This window comes from Chiloscyllium plagiosum, unplaced genomic scaffold (assembly GCF_037043375.1).
Source record: "Chiloscyllium plagiosum isolate Xiang-an unplaced genomic scaffold, Cpla_swu_hap1 HiC_scaffold_11, whole genome shotgun sequence".
In the NCBI taxonomy this organism is placed as follows: domain Eukaryota; kingdom Metazoa; phylum Chordata; class Chondrichthyes; order Orectolobiformes; family Hemiscylliidae; genus Chiloscyllium; species Chiloscyllium plagiosum.
In genome coordinates, this window is record NW_028270149.1 from 60,184,524 (window position 1) to 60,205,002 (window position 20,479).

General features: G+C 38.7%; 1 protein-coding gene across 4 annotated transcripts in view; it reads left to right on the top strand.

Moving 5' to 3' along the window:
- dacha (dachshund a) overlaps window positions 1–13,889 on the top strand; it is a 395,958-nt gene extending 382,069 nt beyond the window's left edge. For all 4 annotated transcript variants that reach the window (XM_043704519.2, XM_087992131.1, XM_087992132.1 and 1 more), the window contains exon 11: window positions 12,525–13,889. In XM_043704519.2, coding sequence (XP_043560454.1) covers window positions 12,525–12,559 — 35 coding nt within the window. In that variant the 3' untranslated portion in view covers window positions 12,560–13,889. The remainder of the gene's footprint in view (window positions 1–12,524) is intronic.
- The last annotated feature ends 6,590 nt before the right edge of the window (window positions 13,890–20,479 follow it).

Sequence of the window (20,479 nt, forward strand, 5' to 3'; positions counted from 1 at the left end):
GGGCAGTTAAGAGTCAGCCACACTTCTGTGGGCTTGGAGTCACAACAGACCAGGATAGACAACTCTGAGTGGGGTTGGAAGGAGGAGGGGGAGGGAGGTCTTGCGATAATCAATAATTGCAACATTGTTGCCATTAGGCTAGCTTTTTATTGCAGAATTTTTGTTTTATTTTTTAAATTAACTTCAAATTCCACCAGCCACTATGGTGAGATTTGAACTATATTCCCAGAACATTATTCTGAGGCATTGCCGCTATGCCATTGGCTTGACCACATGTGCCAGAGAATCAGAGCAGCAGACTTCTAACATGTTTCAAGAATGACCCATTGACCAAAGCCAAGCTGTAACTAAATAACCCCAAAATGCGCGCATAGGTACTTTCTTAGGGAAAGAAGAAATTTCTTGTTTTGCAAAGGCGTTTATACTTCTATGTTTTTGTCTCCTTTAATCAATGATTGCAAAAGCTTTGTTTTGATAATAAACCTGTAACTGCACTGAATTAGATCTTGTCATTTAAACCATGAATTTGAAATAGTATTTATTTCGAAAATGTATTTTTATTTGATATTGTAACCCATAAAATAGTGAGAATGGAGTGCCAGTGCATTCTTTCGGTCTGTTATAACACAGAGGCAGACTTTTAAAAAAATTAAATTAATGAAGGAATCATAAGCTGTTGTTTGATGTGGGTTATGAATGCGATAAGTAAGGTGGGAATGTGACGATGCAAAAAAAATCCTTTAGGTCAAAAAATAAATAAATTTCCTTTGATGCTAGGAAGTATTTGAACAATTGCTTTCAAAGTCACCACCCATGTAACAGATAACTATTACCCTTGCCAAGTACAGGAAATTTTTGTGCTGGGCACATTCTTCAAAGGCTATCATTTCAGTAGGAGGAGGAAATTATGGATTATTTGGACTGAGGAAGAATTATGGATTCAAATTTTAAAACTGTGTTAGAGAAACTCAGCAGATCTGGCAGCATATGTGGAGAGAGAAGCAGAGTTAACATTGAGTCCGCTGTAATTTCTTCAGAGCTGGAAAAGTGTTTTTCTTTAAATACTTTAGACAGAAGGGTAGGAGAGGAGAGTGGAACTGATTGTGAGGTTTCAGAGTGTAAAAAGGAATGCTGAAACATGAAATAGAGATGTAAAATAGTGTCTGCTCGGCTGTGCAATGGCAACAAGACATAGGACTGGGAGAGTTTAAAGTCAAGGTGGAGAGCAGAAATATTTGAACTCTATATTGACTCCTGCAGGTGTAAAGTAACCAGGTGGAAGAGGAGTTGCTGTTCCTCCTGCTTACATTGAGTTTCTCTGAGCTGCTACAATGGACAGAGGACAAATGTTAGTATGGGAGCAAGTTTCTTATCAAAATTACAAACATTAGGAGGCTGGGTTCATTTATACAGAGAGAGCAGAGGTGTTCCCCATAGTGGCTATCAGTTTGTGTTTGGTCTCCCCCACGTAGAGGAGACCACATTGTGAACAGTGAACACAGTAGATTGATAGAAAATAGTACATGTAAATCATTGCTTCAACTCGAAGGTCTGTTTGGGTCTTTGGACAGTAAGGGGAGAGATTAAGTTAAAAGGAAGTTGAATTGCATGGGATGATACCGGGGGTTGGGGTGGGAGGGGAGGGGGGGGCTCCTTATTTGAGGAAAATGATCCATGTGGAATGCTGACAGTGGAGGGGAATAAAGATGTGTTGGGCGGTTGTATTCTGCTGGGAGGTAGCGAATGTGACAGAGAATGATGCTTTGAATATGGAGACATGTAACGTGGAGATTGAGGACAAGGAAAACTCTATCATTGCTCTGAGAGGGAGAAAGAAGAAGGGGTGAATATGTCTAGAGTTCAGTTGAGGTGGGGGGGGGGGGGGGAAGAGGCTGGTGGGGACAAGTTGTATGGAGTGAAAAAGGGCTTTATTATGAGAGTCATTCAGTTTATAGTAGATTTTGGTGGACAACTTACATCCAGAAATGAAAAACAGCAAGTTCAAGGAAGGAAAGGGTTAAAGATGGATCAGGTGAGAGAGAGGGATAGAAAATTGGTGATTACATTTTCTCCAATTCCAGACAAGAGCAGAAAGAAGCACCATTGACATCATTTATGTATCAGGGAAGGAGTTGTAAATGCACCCCACTCCCCCTCCTCAGAATAGAACTGGAATAAGGAATGTTTCACATACCTTTCAAAAGGTACAGCCATAACTGGGACCCAGCCATAACTACACCTGACATGGCGGAAGTGAGGCAATATAAAATGCAACAAACCACACAAAGTGAGGATGAGCTCAACCAAGCAAAGAACAAGTGGTGTTGGATGCGCAGGAAGAAGTGGAGAGCTTTCAAACCATCATAAATCGGGGATGGAAGAGAAGAAGATATTCAAATAATGACCTTCTGCAGCTTTGTAAGGTGTTTAAGATATCCAAGGGGAATTTCCAGATTTCTTTCTGGAAAACATTAAGATCATCTTTTTTTGCCTCTTTAGAATAGTTTGCAAGGTAGGAAACTACCTACCTTGAACAAGAGAGTTGAGATAGGAAAAAATTGGTTCTGATTGGCAAGAACAGACTGAAAATGGAGCCACTAGAACAGTCTGTTGTGGATTTTGGGAAGGAGGTAGAAGTGGACTTCTCAAATTGTTCACAGTCAAGTTACTATTGTCTCAGAAACATTCGCCCAACTTTAGTGAAGTCAAGGTAAATTTTAGTTAAGATTTTAATATAAACAAATGGACTTGGCTTATTGCATCAGATAAAACAGCAAAATAAATGTTTTAACATTGTGAGCATTAATAACAGCCAACTGTCCAAGAGTTGAATCATGCAATACTCAATTATAAACATTTCTATTGGCAATTAGAATAATGAATTTCAAAAGGATTCACAACTAATTTTCTGTTACGTTTGAGTGCCAGGCCCTTGTTTGGAGTCCAGATTGGATAGAATTGATTAGTTAGATTACAGCTTGTATTCTCCCTTGCATGCATTTTCATTTTCCGTTGAAGAAACAAATAAAAAATTAGGAAAACAATTTCAACCAGGATGTAATATGGCCTCTTTTTTCCAAAAGGTATAATGTGATTTTCTCAGCCTGCGATTGAGGAAGAATATGAAGAGGTCCAGAACGTCTACACCTTTGTTAATTTAACAAAGGCATCACAATCTGTGAACCACAGTGGGAGATCTTTTAAAGTTTAGATAAGCTGGCAGTTCGGTGAATATTAAAATGTTTATAATGGTCAAGTTAATCGACCCAGGATCCATTTGTGGAGTTCTGAGGAAAGGTCACTGGACCTGAAACATTAACTCTCTCTCTACAGATGCTGCCAGGCATGCTGAGCTTTTCCAAAAATTTCTGTTTTTGTTCCTTTTTATTTATTACCAGTTTAGTCACCAAAAAGGAATCAAATTTAGTTGTTCCAACATTGTTCAACATGCTGTGTACTGTAATAGTGAGGACAAAGCTGTACAGTCATCAGTTTCTTCACAGTTTGATAGCTATGCACAAAACAAGATCATATTTATAACTTATGTTTTTAATCCGAGATTGTTCAAGAATAACTAGCCTCAATGATGGATGCTTAATGAGCAAAATAGGCAGGTTACAGCTGAATACCTCCATCCTTTCAAATGTTCAAAAGAAGATGTAGAGGAAACAATATGCCAGCTACAGATTAGATGATCTGATACAGAGGAAAGGAATTGAACAAGTAGATTCATTTAAAAAGGAAGCCAACACAAATTTGTCACAAGGTAAGAAGTGTGATTAATTTAACATTTTTGATGTTATGACAGACTTGATAAGAGCAGAATGGGTGGAAACAATATTGGTAAATAGCTTGTTTACTGGACTAGAGGAAGGCGTTTTACAGGTATTGAAACTAGGGCCACTATTTTCCTGGTTCAGTTTCATGTCCGAGACTTGGGTCCATCGCAAGGCATAATTTAAAAATGTGCAGAGGACTACAAAACCGTATTGTGAACTGTGGACAGGAAAGTGATACACATCCAGAGGACAGATAGGCTTGTGAAATGGATTGACTGAAGAAATTTTAATGCCATGAATTGCGCAATGATATATTTTCATGAGAAGAAAAACAAAGAGAAAATACAAAATAAAGGGCACATTTCTAAAGGGGTGCAAGAATAAATGACACGTGGGGGTATATATAACAAAAGATGGCAGGGATGTTGAAAAAATGATTAAACTAAAAAGCATACAAGACCCACACCGTATCCTGGACTTCATAAACAGAGGCATAGGAGTGCAAGGCAAGGAGGTTGACAAGAATCTTTATAAAACACTGATTAAGCCTCAACTGAACTATTACGTCCAATACTGATCACTACCTTTCATTTGAATGCTTTAAAGGAGGGAAAGATTGATGAAAATAATTCGTGGAATGATGGTTCTCATTTACACCAGTAGATTGGAGAAGCTGAAGTGTTTGCCTTCTGAAAGGTTAACTTGAAATTTTACAGATGTTCAAAATCATGAGGGGTTTTGACAAAGGAGATTGGGAAAAACTGCTTTGACAGAAAAAGATCAGGAACTCAACACTGATTCAAGGTGAATGAAAGCAATAACTTCAGATTCTGGAAATCTGAAATTTAATAAAAATGCTGGAGAAATTCAAAAGGTCTCGCAACATCTCTAGAAAGAGAAACCAATGTTGTGAAGAATCACATCAAACTAAACATTAACTGTGTGTGTCTGTCTCTCTCCACTGATTTAAGGTGACTAGGAGAAGAATCAACATTAAAGTATGGATTTTTTTTAATGCAATGAGTGGTTAGACTTGGAAACCAGTTGCTCAATTAGAGAATTGCCACAGCAAATGTCCACGATGAGCTGAAGTCTGGAAATGGCAGCAGACAAGGCTAGATAAATGCTATGAAGATACTATTATAGTATATTAATATGTTCAGTATAACTTTAGCACCTGAGTGCACACAGGCATGCTTGATGACAAACAGCATGTCTGCCAAGTCACTTAAAATCCATTTTAGGCAGAGAGACCTAGCTGCCAAGCACATGTCACGATATTAATGAGAAATCAGAGTTGACATTTCAGGTCTGGTGACTCTTCCTCAGAACAGTTCTGAGGAAAAGTCACTGGACCCAACACGTTAACTCTGATTTCTCTTCACAGATGCTGCTAGACATGCTGAGCATTTCCAGTTCTTTTGGTTTTTTTGGACATTGATGAAAATCCTCTTACCTGCCTCACTTGGCTTTGTGAAGTTACATCTGAAAATGTGTTGCTGGAAAAGCGCAGCAGGTCAGGCAGCATCCAGGGAACAGGAGAATCGGCGTTTCGGGCATAACCCTTCTTCAGGAATGAGGAAAGTTTGTCCAGCAGGCTAAGATAAAAGGTATGGAGGAGGGACTTGGGGGAGGGGCGTCGAAAATGTGATAGGTGGAAAGAGGTCAAGGTGAGGGTGATAGGTCAGACTGGGGTGGGGGCGGAGAGGTCAGGAAGAAGAATCTTCTTCCTGACCTCTCCGCCCCCACCCCAGTCTGACCTATCACCCTCACCTTGACCTCTTTCCACCTATCACATTTCCGACGCCCCTCCCCCAAGTCCCTCCTCCCTACCTTTTATCTTAGCCTGCTGGACAAACTTTCCTCATTCCTGAAGAAGGGCTTATGCCCGAAACGTCGATTCTCCTGTTCCCTGGATGCTGCCTGACCTGCTGCGCTTTTCCAGCAACACATTTTCAGCTCTGATCTCCAGCATCTGCAGACCTCACTTTCTCCTTTGTGAAGTTACATGTCCATCCAACATCAGCTCAACTCCCATCCAACACACAAGAACCAAGGCATAGCTATTGATGCAGTGGAACACTCTTAAATGCTTGGATTTAAAACATTTTCTAACTAACATTCCTGTAATAAGAGAATCTAATTAAAATTATATTCTACTTGAGTAAAAACAATGACTTGCAACCATTAGAATAGGGACTGGGAGTTCTGTTATAAAGCAGGTAATGAGTGAGGGGGTGGTTTAAAGTGTTTCAAAATTATATATGGGGAGCCACTAACTGTCTCAATGCCCCAGGCAGAGGCTTTTTAGGAATAGAAATGGTCCATTTAGGTTGTTTGCTCTAGACTTGGTCTGCCTCCACTTCAGGCCTGGGTTCCTTGAAAATTCCACCATCTCTCACGGAGATGGGATTAGTCCAGTGTTCAGAGTCTCACTTTCAGCATGAGAATCTGGCTCCTGACCCTTCAGCCACTGTCCCTACCATGTAGAACTATAATCAGCAACCAGGTCACACTAGTGGAACAGGAAAATTGTTGCACAGGAAACAGTACTAAATGTGAAAATGAAAATGTTAATGCTGTACAACAAATCTCTACATTCAAGAGTTACAAATAAGGGCTTGGATATTTTGAATACCTACAACATTTGATTGGTCAAAAGGTCAAATCAAACAAATGTATTTCCAAAAGTATTTCTGAGGATAGGTTAATTTCCTTACTGCTGAGTAATATCCAACAGAAATTACTCCACAGAAGGAAGCTATTTGAACTTGTGCAGTTTTAAAAGTACACATTTATCAATTTTCAAAGACATACCAATGAGAGGCAAACTTCTCATTAACCACTTCTTTCAACTGGGGTAATTTATTCTCTCTAATTACTTACTATTTTCTGCTAATAGGGAGTCTACAGAAAAAAAGGTAATGCAATCAATCATAGGAAATTATACTTAGATTCTGGGTCAGACCATCTTTCCAACTTTGGTTTAGGCATGTATACAAAATCAAATCCATATCTGTAGTTTCATCAAGAGCTTTGAATCAGCTGCCCATTTGAAGTTGTGAATTTAGCTGCCCTGGGTCATTGGACAGTTTTCCTGAAATCTCCATTGTTGCTTTAAAGATCTCAAATCGCTCCATACGGAATCCCTGGCAGGTGGAATGGGGTTAGTGGGGGAACTGAAAATCTTATTTTTCCATGACAGCAGTACATAAAAAGTGGGAAAACGGACAAAGTATCACATATTTGGGGAAGTTTGTTTCCTTAGCCAATACCCACAGGAAACAATTTGTGCTTCAAGAACTATCAAGTGCGCTATGAATTTCTTACTGACTTCAGATACCTGCATAGGATGAATGCTCACCAGCGTCAAAATCAGGCCACAACACATGGAGTTTCCTTTTCATATAAGAAGGTGAAGAAAACTCGTGCATGATAAAGAAAGCACTGACATTTAAAACTAACAGATAAATGTGTAGTCACCATCCAAGCAGGAAACTAGCAATAATATTAAATATTGTTACTCAAAGTTAAATAGCACAAATTACAGAGAGAAAACTTGATTATTTGTATATTCCTTATACAAAGGCAGAAGACACATAGAATCAAGCCACTTAAATGTTTCAGTGATGAATGATGAGTTAAACAGATTGCAGTCAGTCATTATATTATGTATTCAAATGCCGAATGGACCATTGTAACATTGTTTAAAATATTCAGCCTTATATATGAAATCTTCCTTCTAGACAATAGTGGGAAATTTTGACGTTATATGGACAATGTGCCTTTTGTTCAAGTTTTTACGAAATCTCCTGCAATTGTCTCACCGAGATTACTTGAAGCTCGTTTTCTTCATGCTACTGGGAAGACTCAAGTTTCTCTATTTGGTTCATCTCTGGAGAGTTATTTTACTCTGATTGTGGAGTCAGCAGCAATACAGCTGAAGCGTTGGTGTGGTATTAGTTCCTTTTAAAATCAATTAACACATTTAGTCCACGGATGAACAACCTTTTCCCAGTTTAAGTTTTAATATGCTTTTACTGCACACAGTAAGCAACTTAAGCATTTCAAAATGCATAATACTTAAAATAGGTAAATATCTATCTATACATAAATATTGACAGTCATATTTGTGGAATTTACAAATTGACAAAATTAAAAATTGTAAGCAATGAACATGTACATTAAAATCAGATAAGTAGAATTATGCAACAAAATGACTTCCATCAAATTAAAAATAAAACAGCAGAGTAGAGGTCTCGCTGTTTTGCAAAGCACAAATGGACCTAAAGCTGACAAAATTCATCAGTGTTCACACATTCAGCTGGAAGGGTCAAGCAACAGCTCCTGCCATGACTTGAGCCAGAGCCTGTATAAGTGTGAGGAATGAATTGCTAGAACATCTGAAATCAAAGTGGAAAAAATCTTTATTAAACCAGTAAATAATTCTTCCAGGATGGGAGGTGGAATGTGCATCTGTTTTGATGCATAAAATGAAAGATTCCTGCAGGTGAAGATAAAGCCCTGAGATATCAAATGTGGTTTACACATTTACAGTGTTTGCTTATGCAGCTTTAGGGACAGAAAGGCTTATTTATAAAAAAAGCTTTTGTTTTACAACCCATGGGAATATATCCTTACATGGTATGGTTCATAGACTGAATTATTCTGCTACATATCCAAGCAAGGACGTGACTACACTTTCTACTTATAAAGTATCAATTAAATCTTGTCGTCATAAAATTCCCAAGTTGGTCATGCTCCAGAGAATTACCATTCTGTCTTCTTCCTGTTTGCTATTCTTGTTTATATCCTTCCTGCCCCTACATTTCTGACCATGTTGTAGGCTCTAAAACATGATAAATGCACAAAGCTCTGTTACTAATTAGCTTTTTCCTGTTCTTAAATGAACTAAACAGTGACATTAGAATTAAGATTGAAAAACTGGATAAAATCATGATCCAATGTTTTTTATTTAATCAAATTGTGTTGAAAGATAAATACAGAATTAAAGCTGTCACTTCGTAACTGGTATGCTTGGTAACAACCCTACTTCATTTACAGATTTCATAACATGGTGCGATTCACCATTGCACAAAGGAATGGAGAATTTTGATGATATCACAGGGTTCTAAATAGGGACATCTGGGGTATATGGAAGTTAGACACAATGTGGGTTGTTGCACTACACAATTTCTGGTTAATTCTGCATTTTTTAATGTAAAAAGTGGACTCAAGAAGCATTGCTCACAATTGCCCTTTGTATACTTATTTTCAGTGCATCTGAAATTATATGACACTTTACTGTGGAGGTGTCAGCTGAGCCCTGTATGTGCTATTAACCCAAACATTGCTCTGCTTCAGAAATAATGCAGTATAATGACTAATTAAGCCAAATGTTAGATTGGATACTGGCATGCATTAACCCACTTCTGATCCGTTGTTAAACCCCTTTAGCATCTTCAGAAAAAGTTTGCATTTGTTTATGTTGGATAGCAATGGGGAACACATACCACTACAGAGTCATACAGCACAGAAACAGATCCTTCGGTCCAATCCGTCCATGCCAGTTTCCATTTGCGTATGGAACTAAACTAGTTCCATTTGTGTGTGTGTGTGTGGCCTATATCACTTTCTTATTCATGTACATGTCCAAATGTCTTTTTAAATGCTATAACTGTATCTGCATCTACCACTTCCTCAGGTAGTTCATTCCATGTAGGAAACACCCTCTGTATGAAAAAGCTGCCCCTCAGGACTCTTAAATCTTTCCCCACTCAGTTTAAAAATATCGCCTCTAGTTTTGGACTCCCTTACCTTAGGAAAAAGCCCTTTCACCACTAATAGATATTGTCCCTCACGATTTTATAAACCTCTATAATGGTCACCCTACGACCTCCTGTCTTCCAGTGAAAAAAGTCTAAGCCTATCCAGCCTCTCATAACTCAAACCCTCCAGTACTGGCAACATCTTTGTACTTTTTTTTGAACCGTCTCCAATTTAATAATATTCTTTTTATAGCAGGGCAACCAGAACTGTACATAGTACTCCAAATTGACCTCACCAATATTCTGTACAACTGCAACATATCCCAACTCCTACACTTATTGGTCTGAGCAATTAAGAAAGTATTTTGCACGTTTGCCTTATCTTCTTAACCATCCTGTCTGCCTGTGATGCAACTGTCAAAGAACTATGTACCTGAATCTCTTGGTTTCTCTGTACAACATCACTACCTAGGGCCCTACCATTAATTGTATAAGTCCTACCCTTGTTCGTCTTAACAAAAGATAACACCTCGCATTTATCTAAATTAGATTCCATCTGCCACTCCTCAGCTCATTGGCCCGATTGATCAAGATCACTTTGTACTCAGAGGTAGCCTTCTTCATTATAGCACCAATTTTGGTTATCTGCAAACTTACAAACCACACTTTCTGAATTCTTATACAAATAATTGTGTATAAGTGACAAACTACTCAACTGACTCAACGCCGATTCCTGCGGAACACCATTGGTCACAGGTCTCCATTCTGAAAAACAATCCTCTACCACCAATATGTCTCCTACCATCAAACCGATTTTGCGATTTTGCATCCAATTGGTAAGCTCTCCCCGAATCCCATGTAGTAAAAGAGGGTGAGGAAGAAACACAAATGTATTTTCTATTGAATAAGCAAGCACAATAGAAGGGGAATACATTCATCCCAAATTTCAAAAATTAGGGGCAAAATGCAAAAGAAAGAGACTTAAAAAAGAACAATCAAATTAAAAAATTGGCCTGGATGTAGTTGGTAGTGAATGAGATGCAAGAATGCTCCAATAACCTAATAATGTATCATTCTGATACAGAGTTGAAATTACCTGATATCTGATCCAGTGATACTAACTAGTGTTAGTTTGACAGGGAAAAGTTGTGTTTGTTGCTGTTGCACCTGCAGGGAATGCAGTCACATGCCAAAAGTAGTTACCCATGTAAAATAACCCTGGAATTGAGCTAACTGTGTGGCACGGTGGCTCAGTGGTTAGCACTGCTGCCGCACAGCGCCAGGGTCCCAGGTTCGATTCCAGCCTTAGGCGACTGTCTGTGTGGAGTTTGCATATTCTCCCCATGTCTGCGTGGGTTTTCTTCGGGTGCTCCGGTTTCCTCTCACATTCCAAAGATGCGCAGTTCAGGTGAATTGGCCATGCTAAATTGTCCATAGTTTTAGGTGCATTAGTCAGGGGGGGGTGGGGGTTACTCTTCGGAGGGTCACTGTGGACTTGTTGGGCCGAAGGGCCTGTTTCCACTCTGTAGGGAATCTAATCTAATCTAAACTGCGATGCTGACTAAAGCACAAATTGGTGGAGAACCTCTGCAGGTCTGGCAGCATCTATGGAGAGAAAACAGTTAATGTTTTGAGTATGGTGGGTGACTGGACTGTGGGTCACGGGTTTGTTTCAGATCTCCAATCAAGTGCTTTGTTTTATTTTAGTTTTTGGACAAACTCATATATACTTTCAAGGTGTAAGCTTTGTTTAGGATGTAATCAGATCTGGTGCATATAGTGGTGAATAAAGTGTGGCATGGTGGCTCAGTGGTTAGCACTGCTGCCTCACTGCGCCAGGGACCTGGGTTCGATTCCCACCTCGGGCGACTGTCTGTGTGGAGTTTGCACATTGTCCGTGTCTGTGTGAGTTTCCTCCCACAATCCAAAAATGTGCAGGTTAGGTGAATTGACCATGCTAAAATTGCCCATAGCATTCAGGGATATGTAGGTTAGCTGCATTAGTCAGGGATAAATGTAAGGGAATGGGTCTGGGTGGGTTACTCTTCGGAGGGTCGGTGTGAACATGTTGGGCCAAAGGGCTTGTTTCCAGACTGTAGGGATTCTATAAATTCTAAAAAAAAGTGACAGAGTGGAGGGGCAGTGAGCATTCAATGGTCAAGAGTCACACAAAGGATGTCATTAGCAGCACTGATTGCCAGTTCCAGCACAAGAGACACTCAAACTACTGGGAATGCAAAAAAGCATGGTTTCTTTTAAAAACATTGAAGGTGCAAGTTTTGTTTATGGATACAGTATGAAATATATCGAAACGACAGGTGAATGCAGGGCAAAAACATATTGCTTTAGTTTTATGTAAGGAAATAGATAATTAGAGTGTGAACAAATTGTGCACAGCTGTACAAGCTAGTCAAAAGAAAGATTTTAAGTAAAAACAGAAACATCTAGAAATGTTCAACAGGAGCGCATCTGTGAAGACAAAGAATAGAGCCAATGTTTCTGGTTGATCACCTCTTAACAGAACCTGGGTGGATTCATTCTTAGAGGTACAACTATAATCAAACAAAAAGAGCTGAAATTCTTGTTCAACAGGAGACCTCAGCTCGGTCACAATCCAGGGCGAGATAAAGTGCAGCACTCAACCAATACTGTCCCCAAGTGACTCCACTATGCCGGGAGAAGTCACTCTCTAGGTTGCTGATTAGATCATCACTAAGCAATTAAATTCAAATATGCAAAAGCAAACTGGATACACTCGAGAGAAGGTTCAATCATGTGGTAATAGACATGGTCATTTTTCTCAAAAATAAACAGAATTTGCGTGATGGGTTGAATGGTTGAATTCTTATTCCACTGTGTTTCACTTTCTGTTCATGGTCACACTTCACAACCCTTTCCCTGCACTACCACACAATTTTAAATCTAAATTCTTTCATTGCCTGATAAACTCTAAAATGTTATTTTTATTCTCTTGCAGATAGATCATACATGAAAACATCCATTCTGTATTGATGGACAATTTTTAAATTGAACTCAACCATGTACTGACAACGTTTCCACACTCCAGTGAAACCACGGCTGGGTACAGCACGTACTTCAAGCCTCTTTCCTTCAGTGCAGCCTCAGTTGAAACATTTGTCTACAGGATTCATAATTCAAAAAAAATTAAAAATACACCCAATGTGATGGATTAGTGCTGTAGCATCATCTGTGCTGCAGGTAATATTGCCAAAATGCAGCAATGTTTTTGTAACAGGTTAGCTGCGCCAGTTGATATACATAGCAAGAGACATACTGGCTGGTTAAAAAGTAGTGTGTTATGCTATTTTGAAGAACACATTGAGGGCCAACTTAGACTGAAGTGACTTTATGAATTGATGAATTTACAGCACAATAAGCTTGATTCGAGGCTGTTCAACGCAATTAGCCCAGAGACAACCGAAGGACTTTGTAATAGCTGAAGGAATTCTGCAACAAAACTGTCTATTGTAATTATGAATAAAGCTTTCTCTGTGAAAACTGGTCTATTTTAAAAATGACCTTTTAAAACAAAAGGAGAAAGCAACAAATGTTTTGCCGAATGATGACGTCCTTTGGATTTGTGTTCCATCTTAAAGAGACGTATTGGTTTATCATTAACATCTTTTACACTCTGCTCAAATATTGGGGAGGGAAGTGAAATTTATGCAGTAGTAACGTTAGGAAATGAAACCTTTTTAAATGGCTAGTTGCTCGTGTACGCTACCATACTTTCGTTCAGAATATTTAGTTGAAACTTCAACCTCTGATCAGAGAAAGGAATGTTAACTAGTAAAGATACAATGTTAATAGAACTTTTCAATTTGTCTTTTGTCTTTGCAAAACTGTTCACAACAAACATTGTCCCATGCTGTTCAATTCAGATTGTCAGTAAAACGTGTTGATATTGATAATTACATTTATAGCTGTGTAGTCAAATAAAAATGCCACAAGTCCCCTGCACATCACGTGCAGACATTGTTAAAGAAAGCTTACACAAGCAACTTAAATACTTAATACAACACTGTAAAAAAACCTCAGTGGCAAATGGCTTATGTCTGCACTCTGTTCCACACAGGAACATTTCCCCACATAATCATCACTAAGTGAAGAAATTAATTGTAAATAACGAAGTAAATTAAGAGACTGTGTTGGTTAATTCAGATCATTCATATTTTTGCTTTATTAATGTGTACACTGATGGATTAGGAGTTACACTCCATATCTCATTGTTAAGAAAAATTATACAAAGAAAATTCCACTCCTTCAAGAATATAGCTGGAGTTTTGTTATAGAAATGTTAAAATTTCGCACAGGTAGCTCACGATTAAATAGCTTTGTCAGTCACATTTTGCACATAGAATATTGTAATATAAGTAATCTGCTGAAAGAATAGGCAATATCATTTAAGGAGACTGTATTCATCTTACTCATTTGAACACAAGATGCTCACATGGTAGCTATGAGACAATAAGTGCATCTGGAACACATACACTAACATCTACAGGATTAAAAAAAATTGGATTTGGAGTTATGCACTTTAGTCATAGAGATGTACAATACAGAAACAGACCCTTCGGTCCAACCCATCCATGCCGACCAGATATCCCAACCCAATCTAGTCCCATCTGCCAGCACCCAGCCCATCTCCCTCCAAACCCTTCCTATTCATATACCCATCCAAATCCCTTAAATGTTGCAAATTTACTAGCCTCCACCACTTCCTCATTCCATGGCTAGCTCATTCCATGGCTAACATCACCCTGTGTGAAAAAGTTGCCCCTACTTCTTCAGACATTGGTGAAGCTTGGCCTTTTCAAAAGCAATCGTGCAGTCATTTGTCTCTGAATTGTGTAGATTAGATTACTTACATTAGATTAGATTACTTACAGTGTGGAAACAGGCCCTTCGGCCCAACAAGTCCACACCGACCCGCCGAAGCGTAACCCACCCATACCCCTACATTTACCCCTTTACCTAACACTACGGGCAATTTAGCATGGCCAATTCACCTAACTTGCACATCTTTGGAGTGTGGGAGGAAACCGGAGCACCCGGAGGAAACCCACGCAGACACGGGGAGAACGTGCAAACTCCACACAGTCAGTCGCCTGAGGCGGGAATTGAACCCGGGTCTCTGGCGCTGCGAGGCAGCAGTGCTAACCACTGTGCCACCGTGCCGCCCACTAAGTAGTTCAATGAAAAGACTGGACTTCATCATGCTCATGGCTATTAAACCCATTTTGATTACACATCTCTTACTCAGGGCATAGGAACCATAAGATCGACAACAGTGGAAATATTACCTGCGCAGCATGAGGCACTATGAACTATAAACTTTGCTGTGTGCTTTTTGGGAGAGTTCATACCCCAGATGTGGTGGCAGATAACAGAAATGTCATTAGTTTTTGATAATACTATGACAAACTATTGAAAAGTCAGCTTTGATCCATCAAAAGTTTGAATCCTGCCTGAATAGTAATTTCATCTCACTAAAATTCCGAGTTTATGTAAGCTATCAGCAACACTTCAGAAATAGTTGATAATCTCCATGTAGGCAGAGATGGCCGTGGGGAACAGCATTAGACTTTCAGAATCAGAATGTCTTAATTACATTGTTCTCTTAATCACATCAAACAATTCCCATCATGTGAATTTAAATGCCAAAACACATTATGACATCTTTTTTGGACCTTATAGCTGCTGTTACTTCAACCAAAACACCAATTCCCTTTCCAGCATTCATGACATTGATTTGGATCTGAATCATTTCCTTTCATATGGCATTGCTGTTAAATATGGCTGATCTTCAATTTGTTTATGCTCCATTCACATTGTGAAAAACTTAATCAGCACCTGTTTTAATAATCAAGTATTTGAACTTCCAGCCTGGATTCTTATTTGGGCATAGAGTGGCAGCAATGTTCTGATGGATGCAATTACATTTGACAGACCCAAAATCTTATCTGAAATGCACTAAAAGCAGAAATTGCGAGAGAAACTCAGCAGGTCTGGTAGCATCTGTGGGGAGAAAACAGGGTTAAATGTTGAGACAAGTGACTCTGCCTCAGAACCATTTTCTCCCCACAGATGCTGCCAGACCTGCTGAGATTCTCTAGCAATTTCTGCTTTTGTGTGTTTCATATTTAAAGCATCCACAATTTTTTCAATACAATCAAAAAATTTCATCTTTCTGACAACACCAAGTCACAATCTGAAACCATTTCTAATTTTTTATTTAAACAACTTGCTATTTTCATTGGTCTGAGCTCACTTAATAGTTTTGGCTGTAATTTTGTACTGTAAGCGCACAATGGATTTAAGATCTCCACAAGATCAGCTAGTAGTGACCACCACTCACCAGTGCCACTTGACACAATGAAGGACAACTGGATGATGTGTTCCAGCACTGATTGTACCAAAGTGAACATGAACATCTTGAACATTCAGCCAATCAATATTGCACACAAATGTATAATAGTCACAGTAAAACCAGATTATAAAATGTGAACATTATTCATTTTTCCTACTGGTGTTAAAAATGAGTAAATAGAATTGTTTATAACAGGAAGAAAATCAATGCAAATTTTCAGAATATGCATCTAATATACAGAAGAAAATGCAGCATCTTATAATGACAAAGCTTAACTCCCCTTTTTTTCAGACTGACCAATCCTACTAACAATGATCACACACCAAACATACAAGTCCATTCAATCCCATAGCTTCAGAGGTTTGAAGCAACAATTTGATTTTTATACCATAAGTGATGTGTACTTTTGTAAATATAAGCCAGCAATTGTTTCCTCCCACTGCCCAAATATTGCACCCACAATTCTAACATGATTCTTCAGTTTTTAAATGAAGGTACCAACCTAAACTAGAGACTGAATCTTGCAGAATATTAAATTACAGATATTAAAATCAATTTCCATTGTAGGTAACTCTATATTTTCTTTGGGTGATGATACCAAACTTGGGCTTCATTCAGTTTTTGATACTGTACATCCTGTCAGAAGATCCCAAATAAAGTAAGAAAAATTTCATTGAATTCTCATTACTGGAAGTTTTGCACATTTTGGTAAACTGAAGTTCAGAGTAGTAAACAAGCAACACCTGAATCTACTTCAGCCTGAGACAAATTAGAATCTTTCAATTGCATAGGACTTTGTTCCACACATTAGGGAAAGATGTAATTCACTTTGAAATGTGTTTAATTATCAGCATGTGATAGGTATCCTATTACTGAACTCTGACTAGTCATTGTTGGGTCAGCTGAAAACAATTTGAAGGGTGCCAGGTTGTGGGTCTCTGAAAGCTGTTTGGTCAACAAATTGCTGAGAAGCCTTTTTTTTAAAAAAAATGTTTATTGAACTGCATCCATTTAATTCATAAAACTTTACTGTTTTGTTTTAAATGGAGATAATAGTGAAGACAAGCATCAAGATTATTGGCATCTGGATCGCATAGTCTTTTCAAAGCTGGAAAAACACATTTCTGCTATTCAATTTATGGTGGAAACTAGATCTTGCCAACTGACTAATGTTCAATGGGCTCTGTCAAAAGGTTATTTCAAAGTAATCCATTTGAGGAGGAGAAAAGTGCTTTTTGTGTATGACAAATGATCTCTTATTAATCTTGTAATATGAACACAAGCATTATAAGTGTTGCCATGCAGAACACATCACCCCTATTAAACTATGGCAGAAACATCATATTTGATTATTTTTATCTGCCATTTCACCTTATGGGGCTATGTAACTATATATCCTAAAATTGGTGGAAGGTGTCATAAGATAAACATTTAAGTTTTACTCTGGTGAAGTTTGAGAGTCTTTAATCATCACAAGATGGTCATCTTGATTAAGCTGTTCAGAAATATAAAGTAGATTGTTAGTTTCTGTTTAATAAAGTTGATCAATACTTAGACATTGGATGTTAATCTGGACACTTCCTTTAGCCCAGTTATTGCTGCCTAGTTTTTGATTGTGTTGCACTGGGAGTCCCAATATAAATAAGTTGACTTGGATGCTAATTTAATGCTACTTCCAGAAATAAAGGCTTTTAAAAAAAAGATTGTTTTGCCAACCTTAAGAATGTTTAAAAAAATGAATACTTCTAATGCTTCTTGTTTATTTTTGAAAAATGAACATTTGCAACACCTGGTGGTTTGCTTGTTTCTTAAGGGATACATGTATTCTACTGAGGAATAGTCTGAGACATATGGGAGCTGGTGAGTACAATAAAAGATGTTTTTCATTGTTAATTTTTTTGTTTGAATGGCTGCTTCGAGAAGGCATGGGAATAGACACATTCTGATAATTTTAACCTTCCCAAATTGGATAGATTGATTTAATTTGGGTGAGATTCTAATATGTTAATAGTCTAAAATAGGATCCCACTTCCCTAAAATCTGTCCACCTTTAATGTTAATAGAAGTGGGATGAGAGGTGAATGCTGGAAATGTGTTGCTGGAAAAGCGCAGCAGGTCAGGCAGCATCCAGGGAACAGGAGAATTGACATTTCGGGCATAAGCCCTTCCTGAAGAAACGTCGATTCTCCTGTTCCCTGGATGCTGCCTGACCTGCTGCGCTTTTCCAGCAACACATTTCCAGCTCTGATCTCCAGCATCTGCAGACCTCACTTTCTCCTCATGAGAGGTGAATGACCAATCTGATAAGATTGAAAGCTTTGGAGGAGGCTCTGTGTGTCATTTTAATAGGATTTCCATTCTTAAAACTAAATTCACTTGGTTTCTCGAGACATGACCAGTATTGGATCCAGCAACTTGGTGCTTTATGGCACTAGTTGTGGTTCGGGGTAACAGGTACAGCAACTTGTTAACTCCGCCTTCATCTCTATAGTCTCCCCACACCACCCCAGATTATCCATACTCCAAATCACCTAGCTCAAAACTGTTGAATCCCATCTGAAACTAACTCTCAGGGTGCAAAGGAGCAGTGACATTTGTTCATGCATGTTGCCAGCTTTTACCCAAATTACCCAAATTAGGATGATTCCATAGCATAGTAGATAAATGGCAGAAGGTATTGTTCACATTGCACAGAGAACAGCAAAATCACTGTTTTAACCACTGTAAATTTTGTTTTAATTTAGCGTTGGCTTTTTGCTATAATCTTATTACCTGAAATTATTTAAAACTGTTATAAATGAAATTTATACATCTTTCCTTGATGAGAGAGCAATAATAACTTTTATTTAGGAGATATGTCCATGGCCTGAAGGCTGAATTGCGGTATGAGTTACCTTGAAAATCTCAAAAATAAAACGAAGTAATCAGTGTAAAGGTGTGGAAATATGTAATGAGAATGTAGTAACAAAAACAGACAAATTTAATTGGGAACAGGGAAGTGGTAGATGGGATATTAAAGGAATGGTAATGTCCTAATCAACTTTGTATTAAAATTACATACCAGTACTCTGTTTCCACATTACAGACACTGAAGTACCCCACCCCTCCAATCGCAACAAGGACAGAAACCCCCTGGTCTTAACTTCCACCCAACTAACCTCCAGATACAACACATCATCCTCCACCATTTCTGCCACTTACAAACAGACTCCAACAGTAGGGATATTCTTCCCTCCGCAACTCCCTCGTCAAATACCCCCACCACCCACCTCCACTGACCTGCTGTGCATTATCAGCACCACACTCTCGACACTGAAGTAAATGTAGTATAATAATTTTAAGTACTATGTTAAGGAATGGAACTGTGCTTCCCAACCCTTTGCCCACTGTAACTCTGCTTTGACTCTTGGAAAGTTGAGAGTAAGGGCCTGTTAGAGCAGGAACATGGTAGTTGTAACTTGTTGGTCCAAGTTACCGGTATCCCCAGTTCTTGCACAATGCTTTTGGCATGGTTGCTACCTGGGCCTATATCCCTAATCCTAGTACATGTCTCTTCAGATAGGCTCATTGTCCATCCTGTCATTGGGTGGACCCTGGGATTCCAGGCCTTTCTATCATCTTACCAATTACCTTTGTATTCTTGTCCACCAGAAATTCAGTTATTGACCCCTTGGATCCTCAATTAATGTTGCTATTTTTAGACTTGCTGCTGTTTTCACTGTCAACCGCCTCATGTGGTTGTATTGATGCCTTGTATTGATGTCCATTCTTTGTCCTGCCCTCTTGTAATTCTTGGCCCTCTCACATAGTGGGTCTGGATATACCCTCCCACTGCACACCCTAGTGATTGTTGCCTATAGGTCATGTCATGACTTTATCCATCATTGGCCCTCAGCTTTGTGCATCAATACTTTGTCTTGTTCCACCCTTCCCCATCCAACTTCTCCATCCCAGTAGTTTGTTCATCCAGTCGCTGGACTAATACCCTATCTTTAGGTGACAAATAAAGGTATTCACCCACTTGGCTCATCATGTACGAAGTTCTACCACTGGTAGCTTATTCTGCCAACTAGGCCAATTGTAGTGTTCAAGTGACATGAGAAATGGAGAGACTTGAAGGTCTGACGATGAGTACTTTACACAAATATTCACATAGGGGACATGGTCCATAAACTGACTGCCTTCCCAATCATAGTTTATTTTACACATTTATAAATGGTAAAATCATGCTAGTTCCTTCACTGTTCTGAATGTCATGTAACTATGCACAACTCAAAACTATTACGAAGTTTGCATTTCATTGTGAAACTAGACAAATAACCAGTTGATGCATTTTATGGCAGTCGCTTTCTTTCTAAGGCTAATCAATTCTTTGCTCTGCACATTCCACAGAGATCACATCTCTTCGTGCTTTAATACATATTTCCTCTGCATCTGTTCACAGCAATCATTTCTTTATAAAATTAAGCAATTCTTCCCTTTACAGATGTTACAGTGGTCATGTCTCCTTAGTGATTTTAATCCTGATGAAGGGCTCTTGC